Below are 17,955 nucleotides of genomic sequence, written 5' to 3'. Positions count from 1 at the left end.
CCAGCATGGAACACAGAGGTCCCGCTCCCCCTCCCGCTGCTCTCCCCCCCTTCACTGCAGTCGCTCATGGACCAATCCCCGCAGAGCTGCATCCTGGCAGCTCGCTCCGGAGCCCTCGGGCTTCTCACTGCCTTGGCCTGGTTTCAGAGCGGTCCCTTGCTAATTTTTCCATTCTCCTAGTGATGGAGCATAGGGAGGAAAGGAATGAAAGCCTCCTCGTTCCCCTTGTCATATAACAGCATGCCCTTCTCTGCCAATTCAACGCGTAAGGAGCTTTATAGTAATTAGGCCAAACAAAAGCTTTGCAGATGGCTGTCGCTCCTTCTGCCCAGAAACCCTCCCACTCTCCCTCCCTCGTTTCTCCCTTCAGTCACCGTTCCTGCAAAGCAGAAAATACCAAACAGTACCTGAAACGAGTTCTCCTATTTGGTGTACCACCAGCAGAGCCAGCCGGGCCTGGGCTCTCCAGTTGTGGGTGCTGGTCCCCGGCACAGCTGCTGCTGCCGCCGTTCCCTGAACGCAGCCTCCGGACATGAATTTTAACTTTGTGGAGGTTGTAGCAAGAGGGTGGAGGGTTAGATAAAGCTTTATAGCATCTCACCATTTCCCTGTGTGCAGATCTGGTCCCTGCAGGGTGTTTGACTGACACATCGTCAGGGTGACGGCTGGTTGCAAGGCTCAGTCTTTTTTCCTCTACCTCTCTTTCCTTTGCTTGCTCCGGCACAGGAGAGAGGACACGGCGTCACAGTTCCTAATTCCCTCGCTGGTTTGTCTCTGGATTCCCCCTCTGTTTCCCACTTGACTCTCTGCTACGAGGGTTGCAGCTATTGCAAACAAACAGGCATTGTGTCATATTTCAACATCCCACTACAGAGCCGACTCCGCACAAGATAAACACGAGCTGTCTCTATGAGCAGTCCTTGCTTCTCGCTAGTCGGGGTGGCCATTGAAACTCAACCCTCCAAAAAACACCCCGCAGTCTCAGGCTGCCAGGCAGCGACGTGCTACAGTCAGAGGAGCAGCCGGCCGGCCTCGCACAGCTAACCCACAGCCGGTCTGAATCCCGGGCTGGAGGAGGAGGAGGAGGAGAAGGAGAGGGGCGGAGAAGAGGAGGAGATAATTGCCAGCTTCAATTCTGCAGTGCAGCAGCTGCCGCTAAAAGAGTTCTGGACTCCTGGGCACCAAAAATCCTTTCCTGCTCTTAATGGCCAGCTTAGGAGAAAATGTCTTTCTATTTTACCACCCTTGCCAGCCACCAACATCCATCTCCTGAAGTCTCTTTCCATCTCAAAAGACTCACATCAGGAGCAGGTAAAGGACATTCTTCTACAAATACCCAGAAACATAATAAAATAAGGCAGTTTTATATCTGCAAGCTGGCCCTAAAAGAAGTGTTACCATGTCTATTACGTGACTCTCAGTACTGTCACAGTTTTTATGTCCAGTAGAACTAAAATACGAAACATGAGAAAAGGAAGCTGTTTTGTTTTGTTTTTTAAAGACAAAAAGCTGCATTATTTCTACCTGAGCACTCTGAATATATAGAGACAGAAGTTTCCCTCGTTGACCCTGCAGACCACATCTCCAACATAGATTTTCTGCATCTCCTGTTGCCTGGATTTGGATTGAAACTGGAGCCCTGATTCAGCAAGTAGGAGTGGGCTAGCAACATCTCACCTCAAGATTAAACAAATACCCAGAACAGTTTAGGGGCTGACTCTCTAGTGGCTACCCATTTCACTTATATTTTAAAATTATTGTTTTTTAAACCCAGACTTCAACAGAAAATGTCCTTGTTTCCAAAGCTCTCTAAACACCATGAAAGCAGTTTGCCTAATAGAGAGGATAAAAAAAAGAGCACTGTGCTCCGATGGGAGGGAAAGGGTTGTATTGTATTAGGGATAAAGCAGGAGAAGTGGGAGGGCCAGCAGGAAAAGCTAGAATTAACTAGCTAATGGAATCCCAACTCAGGCCTTGAAAGGAAAATGTCCTAGCAAGAATCAGGTGTTTTGATTGGCTTTCAACTCCAAATATTGCAGCCATACCCTAAAAGCACCTCTGGAGTCCCCGCATTACAGTATTTTTTCAGGAAGAAAACTGCTATACGGTATTCTATATCTCAGGAAGTTCCCAGATCTGTGTGCTTTTTGTTGTTTAAGCTGAATTTTAACAATTACATATTAAAAAAAAAAAAAAAACAGTTAATTGAAAGAAAATTTAAGATCAACTGAAAGCACTCAAAACATACTCCTTCCTCCCTGAGCCCTGTGCCAACTTTTTTTTGTTTTTGTATTTAAAATATCATTCAGTCTTTCTCTGGCTGGCACAAGAGACTCCTACACAACAAAAATGAAGCCATCTGTATAGGCTGATGAAAGCAGTTACCCAAAATCCCATCAAAATTCACAGGAAAGCAGCGAGGAGCACAGGGAGCAGGTTCTCTTGATTTGCCCTCAAGAATATTAAAAATCACCACCAGTAAATACTAGCTTTTAAATAGAAACAAGCTAAATTGACAACATTATTTCAAAAGGCACTTCATCATTTTCCCATTGAACACGTCTTCACAAAACTGGGGAGAGAGAGAGTTGGTCTGGGGCTGGTGACGCCTGAGCCCCCAGCCCTTCCCTTCGTGCAGGTGGCTCCCAGCGCCCAGCCGTGCCCAGCTCCAGCTCCTCTGGGCCAGGCTGGGATCCTGCTCCCTGCCCTCATCTCCTCCGAGGACCTTCACCTCTGCGTGACTTTGCAGAAAGACAAACAGAGCAAACAGAAGCCTTATCTGCATTTTCTTCAGGGCTCTTCCCTTAAGGGTAAGGGAGATAAACCCACAGGCTCTTTCAGTAGAAATTCGTTCTTGTCCCCCAAAACATTTTTAAGAAATTACTATATTCTAGATTGAACAAGCCTGATTCTGTGAAAGCAGGGAACGAGTTAAACAGCTCACCTGCTCCCTAAAAATGAATGGCCATTGAAACGTTCTACAGCCCAACGCAGTGGGAACCACCACCCTTCAGTTCAAAACAAAGTAAGTGTGGTGCAAGAGAGGTTCCTCTCCTAGGCGGGAGAGATACTGGTGGTAAAGTTTATTTTTCCTCCACTTCTTCAAAAAAACTGAGTTCAGATGAGTAAAACAACGTACGTTTCTCTTACGTTCTGTTCTACTGACCTCATTACATTCACCAAGAAGTGAATACCTGCGTCCTGCTTAAAAGCTGACTTATATGGCAAGGTGCCATCCCTGCTGCGGCTGCCCCAGAAGCAATGTACGGGTTCCTACAGTGTAAGAAGGCTGAAATGAAAAATCCACCATGAATTTACCTACTTCCTATGGGGAAAGGATCAAGAACTGGTGATCAGTTATCAAGAGAGGCTCTCTCATAATGGCATCTCAATAGCCGGACTTCCTGGGATGCAGTCAGTTCCACAAAGCCTGTGTTATTAGCTTAGGTATCTTATGATTGTCCGTTTGTAGGAGGTTGGACATCAGTACCAGGCTGCCTGCCTGAGCTCCCCCAGAATCCATGTTAGGTAAATAAAAGCAGCAGTTAGCAGCAGGTATAAATCCCTAGAGAATTATTATCTAATAGAGAACTGCTAATCTGCCAGCTATGCAATACTATTCTGCTCTGTCAGCTCAAATAAGCATCAAATCCAGTGACCCCATTTAGTTACTTGTCTCTTCATTACTACCTCAAGCCCTTCCCTTGAGTTTTAAAAAACAATAAAGCAAGGCATTTGCAAGAAAGACTAATGGGCAACGGAACTTCAAACCTGCAGTCTCAGTTTTAAATCGTAAGCATGAATCATTAGGCTTGGAATGCGCCAGTCAAACGCTCAAAGCCCTCTGGTCACACATTCTACATTGGGTAACAGAGCTACTGTTTAAAAAATGCACCGTACGCATCCAAATGCTGTATTCTCTCTAAGTGCCAGCAAAAATAAGGTCTTGCAATCAGGGGAGAGGTACTCAGTGACCGTTATTAAAGGTCTCATTCCTTTCCCAGCAGCATCTGTTTAATTTCAGACACGTAATCCCTGCTCCCACCCAATCTTCTCCGGAGCCAGCCCAGCAAGAGAAACACTGGATGCTCCACACCCAGGCAGGAGCTCCTGAACTTGGAGAGCACAACACTACTGCTCTCATGCTGCGGAAACCCCAGTGCGGGGTTAGCCTCTGCCAGGGCCACGTGATTTTTGAGTAGCGCCTTCACTTCCAGCTCGGCCGGGGAAGAGTTGGCCAATTGTACCGCTTTCCGCAGATTTACTGGTGCTGGCGAATGAATCCTACCAAGCTCTGCTTTACCCAGCCTCGATTTCTAAAATTCTTTACTTTTGCTATGAAGAATGCTTTCTATATGTTTTTGCTTCGTTCAATTTAAAAACTTTGATCGTTTCCCCCTAACTTTACATTGCTGTTTTATTTGCATTCTGTAAATAGAGAAAAAGGAAAAAAAAAAAAAAAAAGAGCTAGCCATAAAAGGTTGGGTGGTTTTTTAAACTTAAAGCTGAATTCTGTGCAAAAAGCCTGTTACATAGACTCAAATATCTCTTCTGTGAAGCAAGGGAAAAAAGTTTTATTTACTTTTGCAAAGTGACATGAAAATTGATGGTGCCTTAAATAGACTGTATTATTTTGTAGTAATATTTTCCATTGTGTGTTTACAAAAAAACCCCAAAAACCAAAAAACAACCCAAACAAACCCAAACCCGTATTTTGGCTTAAAATACCTGTAAAGCAAACTCTCTGCTCTGAAGGGACCTCTACTGAAAGCACAAACGGCGTCGCATCTTCCCGACCAGGCAGGAGCCGGCCGGAGCCGGTCCGGACCCTCCTGCCCTCCCCGCGGGTGGGGACGGCGGGGGAAGCCAGCCACGGGACTCTGAACCCTGATAACGCCGGTCCAAGAGGCTGATTTTGTTTAAATCTCCTAGGAGATTACTCATGAAGAGAGTCGAGCCTTTGGAACAGCCTTCCTGGAACTTCCAGCAAGCCAGAGACCGACGGTTAATCACCCCTTGGTTATCAGACCCGGCACATCTGCCCTGCAAGCCCAGGAGCCCTTACCTGATGCCGCCCCAGCGCGTTGTTCTCCTCCTTCCCCGGCTTTTCGCTCTCCCTCGCCCAGACGCGATGCTCGCCCGCCCTTTTAAAGCGGTTTTCAGACACGTCAACAAAGCAGCGGATCGCAAATACACCCCCCCCTCTCCCCAAAGCACCGGCCGCCGCTCTCCCGGACCCCCGCGGGGCTCCGCGCCGCCGTGCCCGGGCCAGAGCGGGGGGGCTCCGGCCGGGCCGCCCAAGGGACAGGGATGGCGGGCTCCACCCGAATCCCTTCCCCGGCACCTACCTCCCTGCCCGGGCAGGTGACCCCGCCGTTCCCGCAGGCGCTGCCGCTCGCTGCCGGCCGGGCCGGTCCTCGCCTTAAGGAAGCGGCGCGGGGCCCTCCCCCGCCTCCCCTCCCAGCCACTGGCGCTCCGAAGCGGCTGCCTCCCCGCAGGGCCCCGGCCCCCTTCGGAGGAGGAGCCAGGGCCGGAGAAACGAAAAGGAAGAGAAAGCGGAGGGGAGCGGAACCCGGCGGCGGCGGGGGGCCCCGGCGGGCTCTGGAGCTCGGGGACGGGCTCTGCCCAGGGGGGCACCCGGGCACCGGGAAACAGGGACATCCCCGCATCACCACTCGGCTTCCCAAGGAGCCGCCGGGCACGACACCAGGGACGCCGGACCGTGCCAGGGAACGAGGCGAGAGTGTGGGTGCCGCTCATCATCATCCCCGGAGGCCAGGCGTTCCTTGGCGGTGTCCTGCTGTGTAACCATCCTGGTTTGAGGACACGATCTGACATCGGTGTTTTCAGCCAAAGCAAGAAATCGCACTGCAGCCTCACAAAGCACTCCTGAGCCACACAGATAAACTGCTCCGTAATCCCAGCAAGGTGCTCGGGAGGCTGTGCGAGACGGAACAGGCTGAGACAGTCAAAAAGCCATCTCACTGGTCAGATTAAAAAAAAATGGTTTCACTCGGATCAGTTTCCCAGGACACCCTAAGTAACGTAAAAACATTTACGTTGTCACACCCTTCACACATTTTGATGTTGTTGAAATGTCCCCCCTTTTAACGTTATCTGACCATCTTTGTCACGGGCATCGGGCCACTCTACAAGAAATTTTTTTGTAACTGCAGATTTGCTCAAATAAAACTCCAAACATCAGAACACGGGAGCAAGAATGAAGAACAAGAGACAGACCAACCAACTGGAGATTGTTTCATTCTTCCAAAGCAGAATTTAAAAAAAAATAATCAGATTTTTTCCGTTATTGGCTCTTCCCTGAACTTGACACACACCTCTTACCATAACACTAAATGTCTGTCTCCTCTGGGCCAAGAAAAGCACCTTCTGTATTGTACTGCCAGAGCAGCATCCAGTACCCTCTGTTACACAAATACAAGCAGTTTTTTGTATCATAGGAGAGACGGTGATGTTCTTACCTCTGAGAATCAGGATCCTAAACCTACATTCAAGCACTTCCCCACTGTATTAAGCTGTTTTTAAGAACTGTGGCCCATGACAATAAGCCGAGGTTTGAACAGGACAGAGCTGTGTATTAATCTGTCATCTGTATTATCAGACACCGCCACAGCTCACTTCCCTTAAAGCTTCACAGTGCTCTTCCTGGTGCACATCACTCCTGCAAACACTGCTTTGTGCTTACACGAAGAAGAACAAACTATGGAAGGAAAGGACAGCTACAAGAAGTTCCTCTCTCCACAGAAAAGCTTGCTCATCTGGTCATTCTCTTCATCCAAACTCACTCCTTGGCCAAGGTTTCCCTGAGTAAATTCTTCAATCCTGTATCAACGCTGCCCAGCACCCAGGTGAGGAGAGGGAAAATGCCTCTAGTTAGCATGTGAATGGCATGCCATGCATGCAGATCCCAGCCAGGAAATGTTCTGTGACAGCAAGGATTTGAAACAATAAGCTTCCATCCACCTGATAAATATCTACCTGTCTCCCTCCAAGCCCTCTGCTTTACCTCATCTAATTAAATGAAAGCTGATCCTCACTGGTATTCACTGTAGGAGACACACTAAGGCGTTAATCAGCTCAAGCTATTAGCTACATAATGTCTCTAAGAAAATTAGAGGAAGAAAAGGTCTACTTAAAGAAAAAACAGTTTGGTCTTTCCATGTGGAAACACTTCACCGAAACCAGATTCATTTCCCGCCCTCCCCGCCCCCCATTCTTTCAAGAAGCTTGAGCAGAGCAACACCATGTAGGACCGTACTCTCTTCAACTCAATCAAAAACTATGCACACTTCTATAACGATACCAGTATGTACCTCTGCAACAGGGAGAGATTCCCTGCTTGCACAACACGATGATGATGATGACGACGACGACGACCTACTTGGTATCTCTCTGCTCTGCTCAGAAGCAGGGGAATCTGCCTTCCACACCGAGCTGGCAGGTGGAAGGTGGTGCACGCTCTCGCGAGAACAGGAGGTTGCTGTGGAATCAGCTTCACGGCAGCAGCCGCGGCAGCGAGGGCACGTGCAGCAGTTTCTTGTTCTATATGACACCTTCAAAGCCCATTCAATGGCATTTGGTCACTTTTTGCCTATGCAAAGACTTACTCTGCTCTAAAAACAAGACGACATCCACACTCCTAAGTGCGCTTCCAGGGATGCAAAAAACCAGAATAATGGAAAATGATCGGTCAGCAAAAAAGACACTCCACTTTTCAATAAAAGGGAACAAAGAAGCTCTTATTTTTCTTGAATCCTTCATTGTTTGGCATATTTCTCGCCACGTCTGAACACAGTTTCTCTTTTTCCTGATAACTGTCAAGCTTCCTTTCCCTCCCACAGAAGCATTCAGCAGAACTTCAGCATATTGGGAAGGACTAGGAAACTTTGTTAGTGTCTCCCACAAGTTTCTGCTGCATCTGGAGCCCTGATTATCTGTTTGGAATTCTTTGCGTGGTTCCCACTGTAAAAAAATCCTTTAGAGCTGTTCCATCAAAAGCAATACTCGCAGCTTCACCAAATAACAACAAACCAGCATATCAGTATAATGAAAGAAAGCGAATTTAATGAGTGAATTACCCAATTTCATACCTAAAAGCATGAACAATAACAAAAACCATTTGTTTTCAAGCATCAGAACTGATAGGACATTGTCTTTTTAAGTACTCCATGGACACTTACCAGTCCTTTTTTAATCAGAACATAAAACCTGTTTGAAATAAGCCTCAGCAGGAAAAGAATATACAGAAGACATATTTACAGCCCAATTCCTCAGGAGCTATCATAGCCTGAGCTGTTAGCATCTGGACTGTCTGGATCATATCTGATTTGGGTCACTAGTGAAAATAATTTAGGGATTCCAGCCTAGTCCGCCACAGGCATGTGGCCAAACCACTCACAAACTGGCAGTGTGCTCAGGAATGCAAAGAGGGGATGCTAAAGGTCATACTGAAGCATCTCCTACACAGTCCTACAACTTTTAACTCCTTGCCTTCAGAAACAGCACAGAAGCCGGCACTCACCTGGCTGTTTGCAAAAATACCACACATACTTAAAATTGTCTAACAAGGAGTTGTACAATATGCTTAATATTTCAAAGGAGATATAGCAGTTACAGGAACTGATGAAATATTTCTTACTACAATGCCGCAATGGATATTTGACCTACGAATCTGATATACATTCTGCAATTCCACAATAATTTCTAAACTCCTCGGAATCCAGAAAGAAAAGGCAGAAATCCCTCAGGATCAGCAAGAGCCATTACAGACCTAGGTGTTACCTAGGGAAATAGGTATGTTCCAAATGAAAACAGGTAGATCTTTATTAACTATGTATTAATTCCATCTCGGCTTCCTTGTAAGGCATTAAAGCATGAAGGCATAGAGGAAACAGGTGAAGTGCCAAAAGTAGCACAGATTGAGCAGCGAGCGAGAAGACAAACACTACAACTACTGCACAAGCTGTACCCAGAGCTAGAACTACTAGGACAAAAGAACCTCAGCACTGAATGTTTTCTGAATTTTATGATACGTAATTTTAGTCTTGCCTATTTTGATTTCTGTATTTAATTCTGTAAATTGCATAATGTGGTTTATTTGCTACCTTGCAATGCAAGGTGGGGAAAATGAGAAAGTGCCTTCCACTACGTGGAGCCACAGCTCGGTCAGGTACTGCAGATGTGTGGCTTCTGCTCTCTCAGGAGTGCAGGTGGACAGAAGGTTGAAGATGAGTCTTTATTGTGCCTTGGCAATGGTGAAGGCCAACGGCACAGAGGAGCTGAAGCCAAGGGAAGGTCATTCCCTTTTACTCTGTGTATGTTAGACCACATCTGGAATACTGCGTCTAGTTTTCTTAGGATCAAGAAAGTTGTTTTATCGACTTCAGCGTGCCCATTGAGGGGCCGGCAGCACGGTCAAAGGGTTTGCAGCACATGGCCTGTGAGGATGGGCCAAAGGCATTGGGCTTGTTTAACCTGAAGATGACTTAGGAAGTGACCTAACAACAGCCCTCCAACATCCAAGAGGAGGTTACTGAGAAGATGGAACCAGGCTCTTTACTGAAGGAGCTGGAGAAACAACAGCCATAAACTGAAACAGAGAAGGTTCTAACTGGATATATGGATAAGTGTTATGTGGATAAAATTTTTTACTACATAATTAAGCATCAGAACAGGCTGCTCAGAGACCCTGTGGTATCTCTGCCCTTCGACATTTTTAATACCCAAGTGGACAAAGCCCTGAGTAACTTGGTCTGAATTCAGTGTTGGCCCTGCTTTAAGCGGGAGGTTGGACTACATGACTTCCATCTGAATGATTCAGTGCCTACCAAGTATCTTTTTATTCAGAATACATAATACAATCACTTGATTAACTATCTCTTCTACTCTGATTTGACGAGTATTTAAAAAAAATAAAGTGTCAGCCATACAAAAGATGGAGTAGACGCCAGCAGTTCCTAATGTATCATTACATTGACTTCAGTCAAAATGATAATTACTTAAGTGACATAAACTTTAGTTCCACAATTTGTCAAAAATGCAACGGCAGTAGAGGACAAATTAATCATTCCCCTGTTTGAATGAAAGCAAAGGAGCTTTGCATCAAACCTAGCAGAAGTAAAATTGTCCCAAGTTTCTTACCTCCCACTCGCTTGCAAGCTTCACAGGCACCTCTATGCCCCTCTTCTCCAGCTGTTCCAATTTGTAATCCTCATATTTTTTGTATCCTGCATATCCCCCACCTGTAGCTACCAGAACGTGGAAGGGGCGCAGGCGGAAGACTTGCCCTACCGGAGCAGTATGAAGCTTCTTCCTGTCTGTAACAGAAAATAAAGTCTTCAGGAAAGAGAACAACTACACAGTAAAGAAAAAGCTACGATGTGCAGTGAGGGGTGTCAGCTTCGGTGATGAAAACGTGATCAGAAATCTATGACACAGAAGGTATGTATAGATGCTCCTAAGTACTCCAGTTACAGCAGCTTACCAAGTTACTGAAACGCAGCTGACAAACGCTAACTGGTCAAACCCCCCGCCCCAAACATTCTTCCCCCCAAAGATACATAAAATGAGGTGCCTGAAAGCACCATATAGAAATATATAAAACGAGCTGCCTGAAAGCACCACGTGGCTGGGTTTCTCATGACTTTGTCTCTGGGTTTCTACTTTTCCAACTATGAGACCTTCTAAGTTGTTACTATACTGAATAATCAGTTGTTGGGAACAATCAGTAGTACTGTGGAGCTTCATGCTTCTCAGTCATTAAAGCTTTCATTATAGTTAAGGGAATCCCCAAATTGCACAGCTAACTGGAAAAGGGAAGGAAATGATGACCTGCTTCAGTGTAGGTTTGGTAAACAGGATAATAGACTCATTTCTGCTGTAGTACACCTCACCACACACACACACATAAAGAGACCTCTAGTATTACGTCTATTTCTTAATTTCTTACTGAGAACTACCAAGCTCCTCCCACATAACACAAGCCTTGCATGTCCTCTGTGAGATACACTAAGCAACAGGGCAGCCGCACAGGGCAATCACAGCGGTGGGAAGTATTTCCCTTGCAAAATCTTCAGAGAAAACAAATATGTTCAGGTTTAACGGGCTAAGTAAGTGTTAAGACTGTGCTGCTTCTACCTGTATTACAGTCAGTCGGAAGGTTCTCAGCAATGAGCATTAGTCACTATCACAGAGAAAATGCCCAAAGGAATTAATTCTCGGATACTGATTGGTGTCATTTCCACAACAATCATTAACGGGGATGAGCCGGAATCAAAAAAAACAATGGACTATATCTTGTTCCATCAATGTCAGGCTTAGGGTTTGACTATGAAAGGATGCATTAACAACCAAAAGAATTCAGTAAACACCAAATCTGTTTCTAGGCGTGCATAGAGACAAAGAGCGTAATTGCTTAGCACTCTGGGAAGCTTTAGTTCTAAGTAGTAGAGTAGATCAGAAGCATCCAGCTGTGCTTCACCCCCCATGCTGCAAAAAGATGCCCAATAAAAGTAATTCTTGCTCACATTTTCTTTTACCAAAATAGTATCTTTGGTCATTTCTTTCCTACATACGTGATTTAAAACACTGCTTGAATTATGTCCTAAAAGACATCATAATATGAAAACAGCTTTATTCTCACTAAAAAAAAAAAAAAAAATTAAAATCCTATTATCTGGAGGAAAAAACCCAGCCACAAACAAGGCAGCAACTACAGTTACAGTTGAGATTCTAGAAAACACTCTACCCTAAAGAACAATTGTCAATAAAGGACAGGGATCATTTAGAACAGCTGAAGAAAGCTTTATAAAGACAGATTTTTATTTATTTAGAGTTTACAAAGACTCTACAGCCTTTCAACTTTGCATCACTATTTCAACAGAACTGTCTGTACAGAGACCAAGGGTACTCTTTAGCCCTAAAGCCTTTCACTCCCTTCCCACCACATCTTTGGTTCTAAGTTAGCAAGGCCACTCAGCTGTTTCACCAGAGCTTACCAAATTCCCAGGCCAAAACCCCTCAACAGGAACAGCTCTTTCTGGTCTGTACCCAGGGAGAGGCTGTGTCCACTTCAAGAGTCTCTATTGATTACATCAACATGAACGTTTCTCTTCCTGTGCTAGAGACCAAGCCATTTGATGTTCCACAAGCCACAGCAAACACAATTTGATTTGCTGATAAATTATGCGAAGAGTTACTTTTCCCCATCTCCAGCGTTAATGCAACAGCACTTCTGTAACCGGTATCCGAATCACGATCACTGGCAAAGGCACCCAACACGTCACCGTTAATCTTTTTTTGCCCTGACAAAATACAATTCCACACCTTTCAGATATGAACGAAACTCACACAACAAGCTTACAAATTCCAAGACAAAAGGATTACTGGTTCTGGCAACAATACCATGTTCAGGCAGTTGGCACTGTTTATAGGCTTCAGCTGAACATCATGTTCTCTAATGACACTGACACTACCCCAGCTCTGGCGAGCAGCAGGAGCATGTGAGGAAAGCTCATGTCTTGGCACAGGAGCCAGTAAAAATAAATCCAGGACAAGAGGAAAAAGGTGTAGACTTTCCACATACTAATAACATACTTTTAGATGCTTTGAACCCCACATCTGAACTCCTTACAGGTACGGCTAACCCTGTTTCAGATTTCTCTTAAACATTGAGTTTATTCAGCAAGTGAGAACAGCAAGAAAGTAACAATTTCCTTCTCTGGAACAGATGAAAGAGACTCACTCACTCAAACATTAAAAAATGCAGGATGAGAAAGCAAACTGCATACCCGAACGCACGCTCTAGTCTGTGCAATCAGATGCAATGATATAAATATTGCTTTGTTACCCTGACCAAATTAAAAATTTCTTCTGGGAAAAGATACAAACACTTAGATGAGACCGTTTTAAGGGGTAGAGATAAAACTAAAAAAATAGTTACAGCCTCTTCCAAATGACATCATTTGCAAGTAATCTAGATTTAAATCCAAATCAGAATCTGAAATATCAATGGATTAGAAAATGGCTGGCTAAAAAGTTAGTTTGTTCGAAACTCAAAGCTAACTTCAAATGACCCTGTCTTTCATGTGATCAATTTTGCATTGTGTCTCAACTTTCTATATTTTTTTTTTTTTTTCTGTAAGGACTAACTTTGATTTCTAGACAACAAAGAGCTGCTGTTTCCATTAATCTGTGTAAGCATATATTTCAGTAATGAAATACCCAAAGGATTTGGATGGGCAAGTTAACTCAAAGAAATGGTTATAGAAAATCGGATCAGTATCTCAGCTGGCAAAAACTGAAGACTGTATGCGGTTGTTATACGAACACAGGACAACACATATGCTACAAGTTTACAACAAATATGTATTAAAAACAAACAATAATATTTGATCGTGAAGATCAGCATTACTCAGCTAGAGTAACTCCAAGTGCAAGCAGCAGTTTAATCAGGTCTCAAACATTTCATGTAAACCTACTTTGATTTCCTGATTTATTAAAATTTCAAGTACAGATTGAAATATAAAAGGATACTTATACCTTTTCTTTCTTACAGGTCTGTTAAACTGCTCAAGTCTGAATTCCTCAGACTTCTCATGGTGAATAGCTGATAAGAGCTGCACTACAAAGCAGGTGATACAGTTGAACTGTTTTCAACAAATTCCCACCTGGTATGTACTGTGACTTTCTTATTATCCATTGTACATAAAGCTCGGTGTCACCCTTCTCACTCCCTCACTTCACGTCTAAAATTATTTCGCTGGCTTTCGTGTTGACAACGGATACCATTTTACCTGCCAGGCTCATTATCGGTGACTATGCTATTAGAACGATCTCTCAGCCAACATCCATACAGACTCTTCCACGTCACCTTCATGACATTGTCCAGCAAAAGAAAGATACAAGCGTGCCTGGCCTGCCACTTGGCTGCGCTGTGCTGCTAGAAACACTCAAGAGCAACAAAACACTTAAAAAATGCCACAGGACACGCAAAACCATTAAAGTGATGTAAAAAATTTCAAAGTTTGAAATGAAGGAGAAGAATACAATGGAGGTGTGGGAAGTACACAGACTATTGGCTCAGCAAGTTCATTAAAGTGTCGGGTTTTTTTTCCAATATAAAAACACTGTCCTAACGTGACTCTCTGCTAAATTTTCTTGTCTTTAAAAAGGTAATTTTTCAACTGTAGACTCCTTAGAAAACTAAGTGCAGAAGTTAGTGAATAAAAATAAACCTATGGTTAATGGGTTTTAATTTGATAGAAAAACTTTAGATGTTTGGAAAAGTTTAAAAGCTACAAGTAAAGAGATTCTGTTATACATGCTCTTCCCCAGAGTCCTTCTTCCTCTAGCGCCTGTTATTAGTATCACAGTCTATCTGATTAAATTTGCTTTACCAAATATTCTACTTTTTTCAGTTGCCGGAACTAAGGAGTACAGGGAAACGTGAAATCCCTCATTTTGCATACAGCTGGCCTGACAAAGCCAAGAAAGTGACACTGTTAAATGACTAGCTCCTAGTTTACAGTATGTTGTTAAGTTGTACAAAAACACTCGCGGGGGGAAAACTTGATTCCTTAGTGTGCCGAGATGGATGTGATACGAGGCGCATTTGTATTGTATTTACGTACACTAAGGCACATACAAAGGATGCAGGGCTGCCCAACTACTGTGATGTTTGAACATATTAAGTAAAACAGCAAACTTGTCAAAAAACTTATATTGCCAAGGATGATAGAAACAGATCCCAATGCCCTGTTACGGAGGGGTTCCTCAGAAGTGATAATCCCAGTGAAAAGGATGACTGTCAAAGTACCAAAGAAGCTTAAAAAAAAGGCAAATACCCTCAAAGGAGGTACATTAAAAGAGACCACTGGGGCAGCAGATGTCACAATGACAAAGCAAGTGGTTACCTTCTGATAAACGCACACAGGTATGTAGCAATGTGAGAGTGAACAAAAATAATGGGAAAAAAAACCCCAGAATATAAACAACTGCAGGGCCTACTAACAAGCCTCAGTAGAAGTGCGGCTGATTTGGGGACTGACAATGCCCCAGCTGGGATCAGCTCTACCTTTCCAGTTTTAGCCAGTACCTCTCTGGATACTATAGCACCTGAACTGTTGTCCAGATATGCGTCTCTGCAAGGCTCCTCATACCTATGAAATCATTGAGGAACAGATGGCATTTCCAAAAGAGCACAAAAGCTTTCAATCTTGGCTAGGGAAGCTATTTGTCTAAAATGCTCCTCTTATTAAAGGAAATTCTTTCTAGGTGTGGGTTTTTTTATTGCTACATTTGCTATCCAAGTATTCCAAAATACCTGAGAAACAATAAATAATACCTCATAGGGAATCTTACGAAATAGGTAAATACACTTGTTTTACTCTCTGGAAAACAAAAGGAGTAAAGCATAATTAACTTGAGAGCTTGAATCTATGGAAATGCCATGAGACATGAATAGGTCTCTGATGCCGGACTCCCACTTCTGCTTTAGTCTCAAGAATTTCATATTCACCCATATGTGACTATAATTTGCCAAACTTCAAGTAACCCTGAATTTAAAAACACTGGGTAGATACAAGCCATCACTTACCACTGAAAAATGTCCTGGAAGGTGGCTGCTTCCACAAGACTCCAGTTCTAACACACAGGTTCTCACATACAAGGAATTTACAGCTAGTCAGCAAACTGCAAATACAACAAACAAGAAACAGTTGCTTAAGTACAAATATTTAATAATGCAAACATAGCAGTTCAATCTAGCAATAGTAACATAGAATTCCCACTGAGCCTATTCCCTTCCAGCCTATGGCTTCCCTAAAAAACCCAAAAATCCCTGAATATCCAACTGCTCCTGCAGTATTCAGGATATTCAGGGACTTATCTAATGTTGCATCTATTTTATCTTTTATTTTTCTTACCAAATATTGACATATGTTCCTCTTGAGCTTAATTCTATTGTAACAGTGACACAATACTGAGTACTGTACGTGCTGATCTTGGCAAGAGCCCCTTTCAGGCAACTAGTTATAGTGTCATTGTGTATCATAAACTGGCCTGTTTGGAGCTCTAAAATGTTGGTGATTGTGAATACAATATGAGTCTTTTTTAAAAAGCAAGCTAATATAATCTAATTTCATCTTGTTTTATGCAGTCCTGGCCTACATGTTTAGTAATCTATTTGTTATTTTTTCTTTTTTTTTTTTTTTTAAATAAGTAATTCTAGGACTGATGAGAGTTACTACTCTCTAAATCTGCTTCCAGCTTAACATAGAACAATTTTATCCAACGGCATGCAAACAATTTCTTTGACGTCAGTAAATGACTTGTATTTTGCTATGGAAAACAAAAATCTTTAAAACAAGATTGCTTTAGTTACGAGGAAAGTACATAGCACGAGCATCATTATCTTCTGTAACAACATGGCTAACGTGTATTTACTTCCATCCAAAGGTAATGTTTATACTGGGCAAAGCTGAATTCAGCCATGCTGATTAAAACAAGCTCTGCTTGCAAATGTAGTGGCAAATTTTGTAATGATCCTTTAGCACTTGGGATTATTCTATCTCGACCAAGCTGCTACACAGGTGTGTCATTTAGGAACTTCCTACAACAGCAACTATCTTAAGAGACACTTAGGAATGGGTTCATGTATCTCCTTCCTCACTGTGCTGGTGGGGAGGAGGAGCAGATAGAAAAGTTATGGATTCTATGAAGAGGTAATATAATTTATTAGACCAACTGGTAGAGCTGGAAAAGTAAAAAGGCTGCCAGGCACAGAAGCTCTTCTTTAGAATTTATCTTACCACTCTCTGCACTGGTAAGCTGTAATGTGAGTGGTTCTGCCACTCTGAAAACACATAAAATAGACTTGTAACTGGCCAACGCAGGGAAAATGCTCAACCAGGATTTTTTTCCAATAAATCTGAAAAGGATCCATCCAACTGTACAGGAACTGTTCCTGTTCAAAGTCTGTAAATAAGCATGTTTAGACAAGTACTTGAAGATGGCACGGCAACACCACATCCTGCTGTTAGACAGGATCACTGGGCAGGAGAGGGGCAGTGTTCTCACACCGACAGGCTCCATCCCTTGGGAAGAACCAGGTCTGGCAGGTCTTTGTGCAACCTGCTCATTCCTGAGATGCAAGTGCCATTGCTGGGATGTCTTCATTTGTCTCCCTGACCTTTCATCTGCTCTTGATCAGATACATGCTGAGTACAGAATTACTTCATTAGCTTACAAGCTATTGCATCATTTAGGGAGATTAAATTCCAGGAAGTGATTATTAGTAATTTTAAGAATTAATTTCAGATATCTTCTGAGTCACATACAGACATTATCTCTTTATTTAGAAGAAGAGTCTACAAATAGCAGGTTTCTTGTCTAGAAATCATATAATGATACTAGTAGACACTTGCTAACAATGTTTTAATGTTAGCCAAGAACAAATAGCTATAGTTTTCACTTATTCCCCATAACATGGTCAGTAATATTTCACTCTGCCCTTCAGCTTCATGGTCTCTATTAAAACCACTGTATTAACTCAAATGTGGCAGGACAGGACAGTCCCTCCCCAAAACACAGGTTCCTGTAACCAGGTGCTAAATGTGCCACACTGCTGCATCATCTCCCAGGATATTATTTCCTTAGCAAGACCGAAAAAACATCCCACACTGCTGCAGAACCTGCATGTTTGACATAGCAACATGATGTAATTTTGTCATGAACAATAAGGTCAGCTGATCCGCTTGGGTCATACACCAGACCTACACTAATTTGCGGTATTACGAGGTCTGCTTTACAACATATTAAAACACCTGGGATAAAAGGAATACTTGCCCATTTGGGAGCCTGTGGGCTACTTCTAAGGGATTCAAAAAACAAAGAACTAACCCAGTTAGCACTAGGCTGAAATTTACTAAAAAAGTC

At 43.4% G+C, this 17,955-nt stretch overlaps 1 protein-coding gene across 3 annotated transcripts in view; it reads right to left on the bottom strand.

The window, feature by feature from the left end:
* The window catches only part of PISD (phosphatidylserine decarboxylase), a 29,554-nt gene that overhangs the window by 10,291 nt on the left and 1,308 nt on the right, over positions 1 to 17,955 (bottom strand). For 2 of the 3 annotated variants that reach the window (XM_074159289.1, XM_074159288.1), the window contains exons 2-3: positions 15,617 to 15,711; positions 10,162 to 10,337 (exon numbers count right to left, since the gene is read on the bottom strand). Coding sequence is in view for 2 of the 3 variants with exons in the window: in XM_074159288.1 (XP_074015389.1) it covers positions 10,162 to 10,337; positions 15,617 to 15,711 (271 nt within the window). In the remaining variant the exon portion in view is untranslated. Of the gene's footprint in view, positions 1 to 407; positions 605 to 10,161; positions 10,338 to 15,616; positions 15,712 to 17,955 lie in introns of those variants that run through there. The other variant, XM_074159287.1, reaches the window with a different exon arrangement.

This window comes from Numenius arquata, chromosome 16 (genome assembly GCF_964106895.1).
Source record: "Numenius arquata chromosome 16, bNumArq3.hap1.1, whole genome shotgun sequence".
Classification (NCBI taxonomy): domain Eukaryota; kingdom Metazoa; phylum Chordata; class Aves; order Charadriiformes; family Scolopacidae; genus Numenius; species Numenius arquata.
Note: the sequence above shows the minus strand (reverse complement) of the source record. Positions and strands in the feature narration are given on the sequence as shown.